Source organism: Pipistrellus kuhlii, unplaced genomic scaffold, assembly GCF_014108245.1.
Source record: "Pipistrellus kuhlii isolate mPipKuh1 unplaced genomic scaffold, mPipKuh1.p scaffold_m20_p_4, whole genome shotgun sequence".
NCBI lineage: Eukaryota > Metazoa > Chordata > Mammalia > Chiroptera > Vespertilionidae > Pipistrellus > Pipistrellus kuhlii.
The window spans coordinates 66008083-66025212 of record NW_023425540.1 but is presented as its reverse complement, the minus strand read 5'-3'; the positions used below and the strand labels follow the sequence as shown (position 1 = coordinate 66025212).

Genomic DNA, 17130 nt, shown 5'->3' with positions numbered 1-17130 from the left:
ACTTTACTTCTTTTGGGATTATGAACTATGAGTTTCTCATACAACTTAAACTGTTTACTGCTTCACAGACATTTAAGATTTTTTTTTCTAGATATACAACTTTTTCTATTATGATGACAGTCTGCATATCCAGGCTTCAAGTTCAATATGTAAGCTATATTAAAGGATTTCCAGGAGAGAAAAAAAAAACACTGACTCCCTACATTTAGTTGAACAATGGCAACATGAGTAACATATGGTTCCCACCCTCAATGAGCTAACAATTTAGCTAGTAAGACATGTCTAAAATATGTAGAAAGTTAACCCTTAAAATATTTAAACTAAAGTTTAATTCAACAACAAAAGAAGAGCTTCACTTACTACAATACCTAACAGCTCAAGTAAAAATGTTCAGAGAATATGAGTTATTAATTTCTTCCAGATTACATTTGAGAAATTAACTTTGACTTATTAAATACTAACTCTGAGTCTTGACTTCTGAGCCATTTCTTTCTATATACAGCATCTATCAGAGCACTTAAGCTATCAACAAGTTGTAATTTATATTTTGAATTAATTCATATGCAAGACCCTTTATCATCCCAATTTTTCTAAGGCAAAATTCTAAAACTAAACTTTTTAAACTGGCTGTACTTTAAAGAATACTGTTAAATATCCCCTTAAAGTAGCACTTCATTTTGTGATAATTTTTAACAAGTTGTGTTTTTTCCTTGGATTTTTCATCTCTTGTTTAACCCTCACTAGAACTTTGATGGGGTGAAAGATGTAAAGGATAAACCATTATCCATCTCTAAAAACGGTTAAAATCGAAAATACTAAAGACACTTTTTAACTCAGAGTGATAACAAAATTTCTTATGCTAAAGATGGCTCCAATAAAACTTCACTCAAAAATTTCAACAGCTCTCAATCACCTTACCTAAGGAACTCCATCTTCTATGCATTATCTTGGACCTACTCTCTGCTCCTAGCAAACTGAACTACTTGCTGTTCTTCAAAGTCTACATCTGTAAACTTTTGCTTCATATTTTATACTGTTCACTCTCTCTAGAATGTTCTTATTCCTTTATCTGCCTTTGAAAATGTCATCCATTCTTCAAGCTCATCCCAAAAAACACCTTCTCCTAGTAAAATCTTTATAGTTCCTACATAGTTCCTACAATGATCTTCCATGGCACTTCATTAAAATACTTCATGCGATGGAACTTATTCTGCTTTGTAATGTAGTTATTTGTGTGTTTATTGTAATAATCATGATAACAATAACACCAACCATGAGAGTTGAGATTTATTGAAGGCTTACTATATGCTAGGAATTAACATGCATTATTTCTCTTTTATCAATGACAGAACTAAGGCTTTGAGAGATTAAGTAATTTGCCCAGGTTTAAACCATATCCAAGTATGAATGAGTACAGAGACTAAGTGAAATCTTAGACATCATTACAAAATATTTCTTATAGGTTATATTGTTTACTTACTTCTGCATTTCTGCAACATGTAAAATAGTAACTTTCAAATACTAGAGACTCAGTAAAGAATTTATTAAGCTAGACTGTAGATAGAAGGACCAACTGCTATTACAATTCATTCCAATAAGATATACAAATACTTCTATTAATATAATGTCAAAAGTTGCTCAAAATTATACCAACTTATACCACTAAATTATAAATTTATAATTAAATTAATAGTGAATAATAGGGGAAATATGTATTTTCAATTATTAGTGCGTGTATATATATTTTATCTGTTGAAGAAAAAAACATGCATTTCATTTTTTCAATATGTATATACCTGTGTATATATACACTTACTCACACATGTAAATACACACACACACACACACACACACACACACACAAAAAAAAAAAAGCAGTCACCTGGACATGACAAAACACCAAATGCACTTATAAACTGTCAGAAGGTAATACAGAAGCAAACCAAGACATTTCTTATCTAAAGGGGCAGCAAACCTGGTTTTTGGATTGTTGCATCTTATCTCTGTGTTGATGTGCTTCTCTGTTTGATGATAGAGCAGGATCTTGCTGAACTGCCCCCACTGGAGTAGGCTGCAACACAATAGCAATTAGCATCAATACAACCTATTTCAGAAGTTTTACTTAATATAATTTAGCTGTTTAAAAGACTCAAGGAATAAAGTAAAGCCTTAAAAAAAGACATTCTCACGATATATTAAAGCTAACAAAGACAACACAGCTACTCTTTAAACTGTTTTCAGAATATTTAAATGCTTTATCAAGTATTTATTTTTACTAATTTAACAACAAAAGATCTTCTAATGCTATCATTTCTTTTAAATTATTTTTTCATATAAAAAATATGAAAATATATCTGTTCATGTTTCTCATTTTCAAAGCTAATGTATAAACAGAATAAATTATTTATTAAGGGAACAACTTTTTAAATAAACTATTAAAATTGCATATTGTCACTCAGAAGAGGCCTATAAAATTTTAATTTTCAAGTACAATTCAAAATATAAATTCTTTAATCAAAGTTTCTTTGAATTTCTACCATAAATAGCATATATATTCAAATCACTTAGCATTTAAAAAAAATACATTAAACACTTAGTAAGTGAATTGTTCAAAAATACTTGAACGTGAAAGGTTAGTGGTTTCAAATATGGATAAAAACTTGTTAACAGTGAGCCACAAATAAAGAACATTTTGTAAAACATTATTATTTATTAAAATAAGATTAGTGAGAATACATATTTGATGTTTCAGAAATTGCCTCTTCAAAAAAATATAATGATGTGTCTCTTTAAGTACTAAGCACCAATCCTACAGTTATAATAAAGAATTTTTTTAAGTTATAAAAACTTAGATACAATTTTAAAAACTTACTCCAAGTATCAATCTACTCCAAGAGATAACAGAACTGCTAGAATAATTGAAATATTTTTAAATTACAAATATTTTAAAAGATGGCTAAAGTAAACAGAAAACAAAACTAGCTGGTCATTTAAAGTAATCACTAGAATATTAGAACAAAAAAAATATATATATCTGACACCAAGAATTAAATTAGGAATAAAACGTTTTAAAAATCACTCTAAAAAGCAGAGTCTAAATGTAGGGTATTTATAAAATTCAAAGGATAATATATTAGTATTGTGTTACCTAAACTATCCGTAAAAGGGAATAAAATGAACCCTTTTTCAAAAGTATTTGTTTTCAACTCCTTTCAGTTGAAGGATCTATACTGTGGGGGAGAAAACACAATAAAATATGTATACTAATAAAAGGGTAATATGCTAATTAGACTGGGAGACCTTTCCGGACAAAACTACAGTGGTGGGGCTGAGGCAGAAACAGTTAAGGGTGATCAGGCCAGGCAGGGTGGGGGGAGGGCAGTTGGAGGCAAGCAGTCTGGCAGGGGGATGGTTGGGGGTGAGGAGGGCAGCAGGGGGGAAGGATAGTTGGGAGTGAGAAGGCTGGCAGGCAGAGTGGTTAGGGGGCGATCAGGCAGGTAGGCAGGTGAGCAGTTAGGAGCCAGCAGTCCCAGATTACAAGAGGAATATCCAACTGAAGGGTCCCAGATTGGAGAGGTTGCAGGCCACGCTGAGGGACACTCCCCCTGAACAAATTTTTTGCACTGGGCCACTAGTTTTACTGTATAGCAGAGAGTACTCACCAACTGTTTACCCATCCAGTCATATTCATAATCAAACAGATATCCTTTTCGATCAAACAAGTCAGTAAAAAGCTTTCTTAGGTAGTCATAATCTGGTTTTTCAAAAAAATCTAGCCTTCTTACATAACGAAGATATGTTGCCATTTCTTCTAGAAAGAAAATAAAATTATTTTAAATATACTTTTCTAGATACTCATTAATAAATTATTTAAGTGTGTATAAAGCATACAGTAGAAAAATAAAATTCTATATTGCAATTCAAAATTTTATAAATTTAATTACAATGACATTTTTTTAAAAGGGAGGAAATTTCTAACACCTTGGTTATGAGCAGTATTGGAACCAACTGACCTAGCAAAATAATCCTCAGAAATATAACACAGAAGTTGTTTAATTCTTCTTTTAATTTCTGGTTATACAATTAACAGTCATGCATTCCATTAAAATTCTAATGTATTAGAGATATGTACACTTTTAAAAGGTCATACTCTCCAGAATGAAAAATATATAAAAATCACTAGGCAAAATGGTAAGCAAAACCATGTTTCAGCATGGAAGCACAAAAAAATCACTATAGTAAGAGATAGTAGGTTGCACTTAGCTGCTTCTCTGATTCAATTCATTCCTGGTAGCCAATAAGAACAGGATCACGCAAAGCTCAATGAGCAGTGAAACTGGCACCCAGTGACCTTGATCACATGGTGAAGCTCACTATTCCACTTTCTAGCTAATTATCTGGTTAATTTACTTTGGCACCATCATTTTTCTTGCAGAAATGTATATAGGCTTCTTAACTTGCACTCAATCTGCCTATACCTAAACTGCTAGTATTAGTACAAATGTTTTTTTTTAACCCTCTAGTTTTAGATTAAAAAAGAAAAACATATAATTAAAGTTTGCTGACAATGAATAATATAGCAGACTTGGAAAAGAGCTACCAGAGATTATACTGCTGGTATTATTAAAGTAATAATAATAATACAGGCAAAGTTATGGATATCAATGTGAGATTGAATTCAGCCTTCTATCTTCAAGTTTGGTTCTCTGTTTTCTCAATGTTATTGCAAGTATTTGAATATATTAGCAACACATTATTCTTTATTTTTTATTATTTCTTAATTGATTTAGAAATCTTAAGTTTTTATTGGTTTGAGTTGCTGTAAATCTACATGAAAGCTAAACTATTTTCATAAAGTTCCTTAATATAAAACTAGCCTTAAGGTAATAAGGGTAGCAAGATTTTACTGTACTTTGAAAACTTGACTAAATCGCCGGGACCGGTTTGGCTCAGTGGATAGAGCATCGGCTTGTGGACTGAAAGGTCCCGGGTTCGATTCCGGTCAAGGGCATGTACCTTGGTTGCGGGCACATCCCCAGTAGGGGGTGTGCAAGAGGCAGCTGATCGATGATTCTCTCTCATCGATGTTTCTAACTCTCTATCCCTCTCTCTTTCTCTCTGTGAAAAATCAATAAAATATATTTAAAAAAAAAAAAAAACTTGACTAAATCATACAACACATACCTACGTTAAGCTGGACAATGAGACTCAAATGACTAATATTATACACTGAAACTTTATAGTTGCTATTTCTTAGCAAATATTTTTTAAATTCTTTATTGTTTAAAGTATTACATATGAATCTTTTTTCCCCCATTGACCTCTCGCCACTCACCCTACTCTCTCCCCTCCACCCCCGCACATGTCCTCACCGCCCCTATTGACTGTGTCCATGGGTTATGGATTATGCTTATATGCATGCATACAAGTCCTTTGGTTGATCCCTCTCCCTCCTTCCCTCCAACCCCCCTTCCAAATATTTTAACTTCTTAAAAGTATTTTATTGAAGAAAGCATTACTTCAGCTGGTACAGGTCTGCATTACTAAAGATGGGATTTTCTTCTACTACCCTGTTTCCCCAAAAATAAGACAGTGTCTTATATTAATTTTTTCTCCCAAAGTTGTGCTACGTCTTACTTTCAGGGGATGTCTTATCTTTCCGTGTGCTAGGTCTTATTTTTGGAAGATGTCTTATTTTCGGGGAAACACGGTAATACCATCTTAACAAAGCAAATATAGAAACTAACCCTGTGGTCTGTGCATCAAATGCTGACATCTTTTAAATAATATTTTGAGCTCAGTTTTTTAAAAACATGAAAAAAAGGTATTTATAGACTTAAACAATGATTAACAGATCTGGTCTTTTGTGTGAGAATATGGACCAATGTGGCATCATTTATTACCTGGAAAATTTTCACATAACATTTCTATTGGTGTGGCTCGTTTTGTATCTCCAATTTTCTGATACCTCTCTTTTAGTGTGTCAGCCTAAAACAGGAGAAGAAAAAAACCTTGAGAAAGTGGTAATTTTAAAATTAAACACTTGGAAGACTAGATTGCAATATATTAACAATTTCTAAAATTCAACAAGGAAACATAAAAATGTTTACCTTTAAACCTTGCCAAGGAAGACTTCCTCTAAGAAAATACATGAACATATGACCTAAAGCTTCTAAGTCATCTCTTCTACTTTGTTCTGAAATATAAGAAGAATATAAATTTCACTTGCCTCTTCCAGTTAAGAATGCAAGAATGGAGAACTAATTCCTCTGTTATATACCAATTAATTCCTAAAAGTTTAGTATATAATACATATTATAGATCTAGTGCTTATATGTAACAAAGTCTTATCTAGTGAAACAATAATGATTTTAACATTAAAATTATCATACATCTTTAAAATATGCTATATTTCCGGTGATACTATTGAGGACTTATTTCTCTCCTGAGATATCTATTCATAGAAACATAAGGCAAGGGGGGAAAGGTTCTATGGTCAAATAGAGTCACTGCGTACTAAAGCTCTGTCTTAAAGATTCAGAATGTAACATATGAAAGATTCTAGGAAAAAGCCTAGAGTTTTTCCCTAAAAGATTAATGCTAATGTTAACCTTAAACGTTAAACCCTAAAAATGTCTAACTTCATTTAACCCTGATTTCCTAAATTTATGAGCACAATCTTCCATCCCACAAGCATCAGTGATTTTAAAAACAATTAGTATTCTCTATAATGTTTTTTTAAAAATACTTGTGTTTGATACACCCCAAGATGCATAACCCCTCCAAAAATGTACTGCTATAAACAATTGTCATTTTCAAATTGCTATTATTGTTTTAGTAGTAAACTGTTGTATAGCACACAACAAAATGACAATCACAACGGTAAGTATTTACAAATATCAGCTTAGTGCATTTTTTCAGTTTTTTAATCACTGAAGTTAAATGCTTAAAATAACATAAAAATGCTGACAAACAATAAAAGGAAAAAATAATACTTTAATAATAAAAGGATGTTCATGTGCAAGATGTTCTATACAAATGAATAATCATACTATCTAAGCAATACTAAATGTTTTTGAAAAGTCAAACGAACATTAAAGCTTCAGAAAAGGTTTTAATTTTTGCTATATAATTTCATAACATTCTATAATTGTCTCCTGTAACATGTGCTACAGTTTTAAAATATAAGTTTGCGCTATTTTTTATTCAATATCTATGCTCCCACCAAATAGTAAGTCCCAAAAGGCCAGATGTCTGTCTTCTTGGCTCATTATTCTCAGACCTAGTATAATGGCTGCCCAGAGCAGGCACTTAACACAAACTATTTAAATATATAAATGAATATTTGGAAATATACACTACTAGATATATGTCCCTTTTCTATAAGTACATGAAAATATCATTAAAAAATATGCATCAAATCATTAGTAATCAGGGGTATGAGACTGGAGAATGAGACAGGACATTTCAATTTCTCATTTCATATACTAAAAAATGTGATATAATTGGAAGTTTTTCTTCTATTTTGTATTATAACAATACTAAAGGCCTAGGTTCCCTCAGCCCAGCCTGCACCCTCTCCAATTAGGGACCTCTTGGGGAATGCCAATTTAGGCCCAGTCCCTGTGGACATCGGACATTCCTCTCGCAATCTGGGACCGCTGGCTCCTAATCAATCACCTGCCAGCCTGCCTGATTGCCCCTAACTCTCTGCCTGCCTGCCTAATCACCCCAAACTGCCTTCCCCTGCCAGCCTGATCACCCAAACTATTATCACCTGCTGGCCTGGTCACCTCCAACGGCTTCCCCTGCCAGCCTGGTCACCCCCAACAGCCCTCTCTTGCAGGCCTAATCTCACCCCAACAGCCATCCCCCCTGCTGGCCTGATCTCTCACCCAACTGCCCTCCCTTGCAAGCCTGATCTCATCCCCAACTGCCCTCCCTTGCAAGCCTGATCTCACTCCCAACTGCCCTCCCCTGCTGGCCAGTTCATCCCCAACTGCCCTACCCTGTAGGCCTGATCTCACCCCCAACGCCCCTCCCCTGACAGCCTGGTCGTCCTCAAACTGTCCTCCCCTGCAGGCCTTGTCGCCCCCAACTGCCTGCTGGCCTGATCTTGCCCCCAACTGCCCTCCCCTGCTGGCTTGATCTCGCACCCAAATGCCCTCCCCTGCAGGCCTGATCTTGCCCTCAACTGCCCTCCCCAGCTGGCCTGATCTCATCCCCAATGGCCCTCCTCTGCCAGCCTGGTTGCCCCCACCTGTACTCCCCTGCAGACCTGGTTATCCCCCAAGTGCCCTCCCCTGCCAGCCTGATCACCCCTAACAGCCTCTGCCTCAGCCCCCACCACCATGGCTTTGTCGGGAAGGAAGTGGGACATCCGGAAGATGAACCAGTCTACCCAATCTAATTAGCATATTACCTTTTTAGTAGTATAGGTAGATTCATAGGATAGGATTGCTTAAATGGAGAGGAAAGGTCTTTTTCATCAGGAGGAGATGCTCTTGGCAAACAAAAATGCATAATCCCTATATCTGGACTAAGAGCCAGCCATATACACTGTACTGCCAAACCAGTCAGTCATTCAAAAACCTTACACCCAAAAGTTGTTGCCCTTAAAACACCTCCTCAGCCTCCACCTTAGGTTCTGCCTTTGCAGTTCACCCAAATTAGATTCTGACTACTTGGTTTCTATGCCAGTCAGCATCAAAAGCTCCGCCTCATAGGCAGCCACTGACTCCTCGCAATTTAGTTCTGATTGGTCAGTTTCTATGCCAAACAGCATCTTCAAGCCTATCTCCAGGCCTGATCCACAACCTCCGCAGCAGCTGCGGATCAGGCTCTGCCTCTCTCTCCCGCCTGATCTGCAGCAGCAGAAGCAGCAGCAAAGTCATTAGGCTTCCAGCCCAGCCCCAGGCCAGAGGCTAATGACCTGCCCCACCCGCCTTGCCCCGCCCAGCACCCCCTACCCACCAGCCGCCAGCTTTGCTGTGATAGGAGCCTGTGGGCCGTGGGGTAGGGACCTAGAAGTGCTCCATGCATGTCCTGGTGACTGGTTGACCATCTGGTCATTTAGGTCGTGATGGCCCTGGCCTTTTATAATGTAGATAAGCATATGCTATTGAAAACAGCAAACTTTCAAAATAAGTAAAATAGATTTAAAGTTTTTGTAAAGCCATTAATGGATGAGGGATGTGAGTAACATGGAAAAATCAGTAATGCCTTTCATTACTAAAATTATATTTTATTAGGTACTGGAAGTATTAAGAATAAAAAGTCATGCCAAAAAAATTCTGAAGTCTTGCTGAGAATCAGAATCAACCCCTGAATCTTTTAAAAGCCTTAAGTAAGCAGGCCTAATGCCAGAGATTGATTCTTTGGGTACATATGGAATAAAATAATGTACATTTCAGATATATCTTTTTAATTAATTTCAGAGAGGAGAGGAGAGTTAGAAACATCAATGATGAGAGAAAATCATTGATCAGCTGCCTCCTGCACCCCCCCCTCCCCCACTGTGAATCAAGCCCACAAGCCAGGCATGTGCCCTTGACTGGAATCAAGCCAGGGACCCTTCAGTCCACAGGCTGCTCTAGTCACTAACTAAACCAGCTAAAATGTACGTTTTAAAAATTCAGATAATTCTAAAGTACAGTCAGACTTGGCAAGCTCTAAAAAGGAAAGTTCTTTTATTGATTTAATTATTTAACATATAATAAAATACACACATTATAGGGGTACAGTTAGATACACTTTAACAACCTAAGTACCATATATTAAAGGACCTTTTTGTAACTTCCAGTTTGAGGCCATTGTGAATAAAACTGCTATGAACATCCTTATACAAATCTCTGTGTGACATATGCTTTCATTTTTCTTGGGTAAATATCTAGGAATGGATTACTGTGTCATATGGAAATTATAGGTTTAGTGTTATAATGAACTTCTACACTCTTCTCCAAAGGGGTTGTGCCATTTTATATTTCCACCAGCGATGTAGGAAAGTTCCAGTTGCTCCAGAGCTTGTTCGACATTTACTAGTAGTATAGCCAATCTTTTAAATTTTAGCAATGCTGGTGGCCATGAAATATGAGCTCATTGTGATTAAATCTGAATTCCACTAGAAACTTATTTTTTAACATCATTTCATGTGTTACTGGTTATTCACACATCTTTTTGTTAAGTGTTCAAATATTTAACAATTTTTTAAGTTCTACTCATTGTCTTATTCTAAAGTTGTAAGAATTGTTTGTATATTCTGGATGTCATTTTCAGATATAAAGATTACAAATACTTTCTCCCTCATCGGTGTTTTATCTCTCTATCCCTCTCCCTTCCTTAAAAACCCACAAAACTAGAGAATTTCTTGAAGAAAAATTAGAAGAAAAATCTTTGTGATCTTAGGGTAGTCAAAGATTTCCTAGTAAATTGGGCTTCTTTCAAAGAACAAAAGTGTTAATTTTGACACTGACCTCACTCCCTTCAAAAATTAACCAAAATGGATCACGTACTTAAGTATTAACACAAAATTATAAAATTTCTAAAAAAATAACACAAGAAAGATGGCCTTAGTTTTAGCAATGATTTTTTAGATATAACGTAAGTATAATCCATGAAAGAAATAATGATGAGCTAGACTTCATTAAAATTAATAACTTCAGCTCTGCAAAGACACCATCAAAAGAATGAAAAGATAAGCAGCAGACTGGGAGAAAATATTTGCAGAAGACACATCTTATAAAGGGCTGTCATCCATAATATATAAAGAATTCTTAAAATTCAAAAATAAGAAAATAACCTGATTGGACTGGGCCAAGACCTTAACAGACACCTCAAAAAAGAAGATATACAGCTGACAAATAAGTATGTGAAAATCTCAGATCCTGTAATAAAAAATGCAAATTTCCATCTCTTAGAATGGTGTTTACAACATTGACAACATCTAATGCTGCCAAGAATGTGGAGTAGAAACTCTCATTCATGGTTGGTGGGATTGCAAAATGGTACACCCACTTTGGAAGACAGTTTGAGGGTTTCTTACAAAATTAAATATACTCTGACCATACAACCCAGCATTAAGATCCTTGGTATTTACCCAAAAGAATTGAAAACTTATGCCCACACAAAAACACACACATGAATGTTTATAGCAGTGTTAGTCCTAATTGCCAAAACTTGGAAGCAATGAAAATGTCCATCAGTAGGTGGATAATCTATAGTACTTCTAGACAATAGAATATTATTCAGTATTAAAAAGAAATGAGCTATTGAGCCATGAAAAAACATGCAGTCTTAAATGTTTATACTACGTGAACTATACCAGTCTGAAAAGGCTACATACTATGTAATTCCAAATATATGGCATCTGGAAAAGGAAAACTATGGAAACAGTAAAAAGACCACTGGTTACCAGGCGTTGGAGGGAGAGAGGATTAGGTAGAGCATAGAAGATGCTTAGGGAAATGGAACTACTCTGTATGATGTTACAATAGTGATACATGTTATTATAAATTTGTCCAAAACCACAGAATATACAACACCAAGAACAAATCCTAAAGTAAACTATGAACTCTAGGTGACAAGGATGTATCAATGTATGTACTCATACATCAATTATAACAATTGACCCCCTCTAGTAGGGAAATGTAACTAATGCATGTTTGGGGACATGGGGGTCTAAGAAAAATCTCTGTACCTTCCACCTAATTTCTATTTATCTAAAACTGCTCTTTAAAAATGTCTACCTTAAAAAATACTATTTAAATGCATTTTCTCTAAATTTACTTAGATAAAGGTATACATCCTCCCACTCTCCAACTGATATACCACTATATAAAATAACAATTATACAAAAATGATGACCCTGGCCTAGCCAGTGTGGCTCATTTGGTTAACCCATGCATCAAGAGGTCGCCTCTTCAATTCCCGGTCAGGGCACATGTCCGGGTTGCAGGTTCCATCCCCTGTAGGGAGCATGCAGGAGGCAGTGGACCAATATTTTTGCTCTCAGATCAATGTTTCTCTCTTTCTCTCTCTCTCTCAAAAATCATATTTAAAAAAACTAACATTGGGCTATAGGGAAGTTGTGAGTTCATGTCTCTCAATAAAAAGGTGATGAACCTCTGTTGGTTGTTATAAAACAGCTTGTTAATAACCACCAAGAAATGGAAATTTCTCACAACTAAATATAGGCGTGCCAGATTTTAATAAATGACACAATCTTGAAAGTTGACTATCTATCCAATCATATTTTAAATCTATTGAGAAAAGTGTGCTACTGAAAGCACTCCCCACAAACACTTCCTAAACCCAACTTGTGCTTTATAATTTTAGGTGTTTGAAACTTACTTTTCTTAAAGAAGGGCAAATTTACATTTTTCAGGTATTTTCAGACATCTGCAAAGAAAAATACCATGAGCCTACTATCAGGCCAGCTGACAGGGAAGATGCCAAGTGCTATTTAGTTCTGAATGAGCAGAAGCAGAGACATGCAGTATACAGCTTGTAAGTCTGGGGAGACCAGTTAGACTTGGGCTAAACTAGGAGTTGGAAGTTGGATTAGATGACTTATAAGGACCTGTACAAATTATGGTCATACATTGTGGGTACATTTGAGCAGTGATGATGGATAATGTATGTTCCTGTCTATTCTCCCTTAAGAAGATAGAATCTAAAAGCAGAAATTTAAGTTTGGCTTCCTCTGATATGAAAACCAACCATAGCGTAAGACTTAACAATAATTACTGTAAATACAACTTAGAACTGAATGTTTTTAAGAAGTCAGAAAAGTAATTCAATGGGAAAGAATATATTATAAAAAGAACTTCGCCCAGCCAGTGTGTCTCAGTGGTTGAACTTCTACCCAAGCACCAAGAGCTCGCTGGTTTGATTCCATGAGTCCATACTGATAGAAGTCAATAAAGGGGAGAAGAGAAAGCTTTTGCTTACGTCAGAATATCAACTAACTACATAATTGATGGAGTTAGAAAAATCATCAATGGATGCTAGATCTAGTGGATAAAAACGTGATGAGGAACAACATGTTTACAGAATCTCAAAGATCTACTTACAAAACACTTTTTAATAACAAAGGGAAAATAAAAAACTGTTAAGTAGAGACAATTAGCAGACACTATCCTAAACAAATGATCAAGATACTTGAAACCAAGTGACATCATGTACCTCTTGACATTTTGCAGTGAGAACATATCACTTCTATGATACTTGTGCTAAGAATGCATACCAAAATATAATCATGAGGAAATATCAGACTGACACAAATGGAGAGCATTCTACAAAACAGTCATGAACAATAAAGAGAAGGGAGGAACTGGTCCAGATGAAAAGAAGCTAAATAAATATGACAAATAAATGATAATGTGTGGTCCTGGACTAGGAAAAAAATAAAAGCTGTAAAAAATCCTGTGAGGTTGATACTATTTTATTCTTTTTACAAATAAGGAAACCAAAGTCGTATAGCTAGTACATAGGAAAAGTAAACAGTACCGCTAAGGTATGTCCTCTTAGAATTCATTAAATATATTAGGCATTTGTTATTTCCTGGCTAACTGTATCAAAGTGCTATATTCTCAATCAAAAATATTTGCACAAACTAAATTCAGTTAGAATTAAGTATTCTATCATATCCTTTTAACAAATAATCAAATGCATCATCCTCACTATATCAATATTGAACATTTCAAATTATATTTTTTTAAAGATATAGTGAATGCAAGGATATCTGTTATTCATTTACTCTAGAACAACTAATTTTAAAAAATGTTTTATTAAGCCTGACTAGTGTGTCTCAATGGTTGAGCATCAACCTATAAACCAGGAGGTCACAGTTCAATTCCAGTTGTGGACTCGATCCCAAGGATAGGGTGTGCAGGAGGCAGCAGATCAATGATTCTCTCTCATCATTGATGTTTCTATCTCTCTCTCCTTCTCCTTCCTCTCTAAAATTAAAAAAAAAAAAGTATTTTTAAAAACAAAGTGAAATAAATAAAAAATGTTTTATTAAATATAAATAAAAGCTAGATATGATAAATAAAAATTATAATAAAAGCAGTTGTAACCTGCAAAAATTGAACCATAATAACAAATATTAAAACTCACACCGTTAGCATAGTTACTGAATTTAAACAAAAGGTACACATACCTTTTCCTAAATGTGTATTTATGCTCATATATCTAGCTGTTCCTGTAAGGCTCTTGTGCTCTCTGTATGGTATGTGTTTCTTTGTCTCTGGATCAATATATTCCTTCGCCAAACCAAAATCTATAATATGAATAACTTGCTGGGTTTTATTTCCTGGTCGTCCTATTAAGAAGTTCTCAGGTTTTACATCTCTGTATATCAAGTTCTTTGAATGAACATATTCCATACGAGAAATCTTGATTTTAAAAAGAGAAGGAAGATAAACTTTATTTTAATCTTTTGACTAGCATAAAAAAAACATGATAGAGGCAAGACAACTTTCATAATAAAAACATTAAAAAATCAGAAATTGTTTCAACCCTTTAAAAGTAACATATCGATCTATATATATACTCAAATATATATCTGATTATGATTAAAATTCTTTGCTTTTACTATTAATGTCACTTATAAATGAACATGTTTGAATTTTATGAATTCCTTTCAAATCAGTAAGCCTGATTTAATCTATATTTTAAGATAATGCTATATCATAAAATCGAAAAGCTTTACCAACACTAAATCTTGAACTCAACAATATAAAGACATATTCACAAAGTTGCAGTTTATTCTTCCTCATCAGTTAAGTAATCAAGCAACTTTTACAATCATATTTTAAAATCTTAAAAAGTCTAAACTGTTAAATAAAAACAATTAACAGAATACCCTTTAGTAAATCTTCTTTTTGTAACTTGTTTTCTTTACATTTTCCTTAGGTATGAAATATTTTAAAAGATCTTAAAACTTTAAAATGTTCAAATATCTTACTTAATAAAAGAGAAACATGCAAATTAACCATCATCTGCTATGCCCACAACCAATCAGAGTAAGTATGCAAATTAACCCAACAAAGATGGAGGTTAATTTGCATATTCAGGCTTGGAGCAGTGTGAAGCCTGCTATGAGGGGAAGGGAAGCTGAAGAAGGAACTACTAGAATGGTGCTCCAGACAGATGTGAGGACTTGCCCGGCTCTGGGGCGGCGAGGGAGCAAGGATTTGCCGGCTCACAGGTGGCTGGGGAGTGGTGATTTGCCAGCTCCCTGTCAGCTGGGAGTGAAGCCAGGGGAAGGAAGGCCTATTCTTGCACGAATATTGTGCAATAGCTTCTAGTAGTCTAATAATGATACAGTACATTTTTATTGTTTTACACATTCTCAAATAATGTTCAGTGTACAAACTATCACCAATAGAACATTACAAATAAAATAAAATTGCATCATTTAGTGGTAATCACAACTGACAATTCAATATAAATATACTATAAACAGGTCATTTTAGTTGGTTAACAAATTTTGGATCATATAATATATAATATTCTATACCCTATACTTTTAGTTAATGATATATTATGAGCATTTTCCAGGTCATGAAACTTTCTTTTAATACACACTTTGCATTAAAAGTATGTATTATTTTAAATGCATACTTTACTATTATATGGCTATTAACAACCTATTCAACTAATCCTGTTATTTCTATACATTTGGATGGTTTCCACTTTATTATAAATATCCTTGTACAAAAACCTTTAAGTACAGCTGAATACTTCCATAGGACAAATTTATAGAAGTGGAATTAATGAGTCAATGGAAAAAAACAACTTTAAGACTTCTGCACCACACTTCTATTGACATTTATTTCAAAATTGCCTTAAAATCCTCTTCTAGATTTGTTTTCCCAAAGGTTCACTAAACTTAAATAATTTAGAAAACTTCTCATTAGTTTGTTTCCTCTTTTTCTCAGCCATCAGAATTTATTACTAAGATTTATAATCCATGTTTTTGAGGGTTTTCTTTTCTAAGTATTCATCTTCTAAATGAAAAGAGCTAGAAACAACCTAATTCTCAAACTGAGTATTCTGATCTTAAAGCAATAAAATATTGTTTCATAAAAATAAAATACTGCACCTGATTCAATTATTTTAAGTTACATGCGTCCTAAAAAGACAACAGGAAAGCAGAAACATTTGTATTAAGTTGAATGCTCTGCAAGATTATGTAGCAAAACTTGAAACCTTTCATATAAACTTGTGACTAAAGAACCACACAATTGTTCAAATGACTTCAAAGCACCCTGCTTTACTTACCAGTTGGATAGCTATCATGAGAACTGTTTTAAGAGAAAATGTTCTATCACACAAATCAAACAAATCTTCCAAACTAGGTCCCAGCAGTTCCAGCACCATAGCGTTGTATTTACCACAAGGGCCAAAATAGTAAACTTGAGGTATACCATCTGAGGGGGGAGAGGGAGGAAGAAAAAGAAAGGATTTTAACAATTTCCTCGTCTTTGATATCAAACTTTTCTTCCTAGAAAATTCAATTTAAAAATTAATTTTGTAGTTTCAAGAACAGCAGCAGGAGTTTTACATTTCCCATGGATACAATAAAGTTTTCCTGACCCAGCCTTCTACTAGAGTGTAGCCTGGTTACACTTCCACAGCAGCTGCATGACTGAACTACATTACAAACAGTGCTTCATTGTTGGTCTCTACCACCTCATCAAAGACAGGAACTGGGCATTTTAGTCTTATATTTCCATGACCTAGAGAAATGCTTGGCACCTAGGAATGATTTGATTTTCACTGAACAAAAGAGTCACTGTTCTCTTTAATAACACTGTGGCAGGCATAACGCTGAGATCAGCCTCCAAGAGTCCCATCCCCTGGTGTATACACCCTGCACAATCTCCTCCCTCTAAGTGTGGGCAAAATTCCCAGGTTTCACTTGTGATCAGGTGTTGTTATATGGCAAAGATGATATAATTAATACCCCTATCAGTGGACCTTAAAGTAATCAAAAGTATTCTGATGGGCCTAACCTAATCAGGTATGTCCCTTAAAAAGAGGGTCTAGAAGTCAGAGACCTTTAGATTCAAAGCTCAGAAATGTTTTCTTGTTGACCTTAAAGAAGAAACCTACCATGTTCTG

The 17130-nt window shown here is 34.7% G+C and overlaps 1 protein-coding gene across 18 annotated transcripts in view; it reads right to left on the bottom strand.

The window, feature by feature from the left end:
* The window catches only part of CSNK1G3 (casein kinase 1 gamma 3), a 106115-nt gene that overhangs the window by 26242 nt on the left and 62743 nt on the right, over window positions 1-17130 (bottom strand). For 14 of the 18 annotated variants that reach the window (XR_004982865.2, XR_004982864.2, XR_004982866.2 and 11 more), the window contains 6 exons: window positions 16288-16436; window positions 14162-14396; window positions 6111-6196; window positions 5904-5988; window positions 3663-3811; window positions 1976-2071 (listed from right to left, as the gene is read on the bottom strand). Coding sequence is in view for 15 of the 18 variants with exons in the window: in XM_036409368.2 (XP_036265261.1) it covers window positions 1976-2071; window positions 3663-3811; window positions 5904-5988; window positions 6111-6196; window positions 14162-14396; window positions 16288-16436 (800 nt within the window). In the remaining 3 variants the exon portion in view is untranslated. The remainder of the gene's footprint in view (window positions 1-1975; window positions 2072-3662; window positions 3812-5903; window positions 5989-6110; window positions 6197-14161; window positions 14397-16287; window positions 16437-17130) is intronic. The other 4 variants (XM_036409371.2, XM_036409374.2, XM_036409376.2 and 1 more) reach the window with 1 other exon arrangement.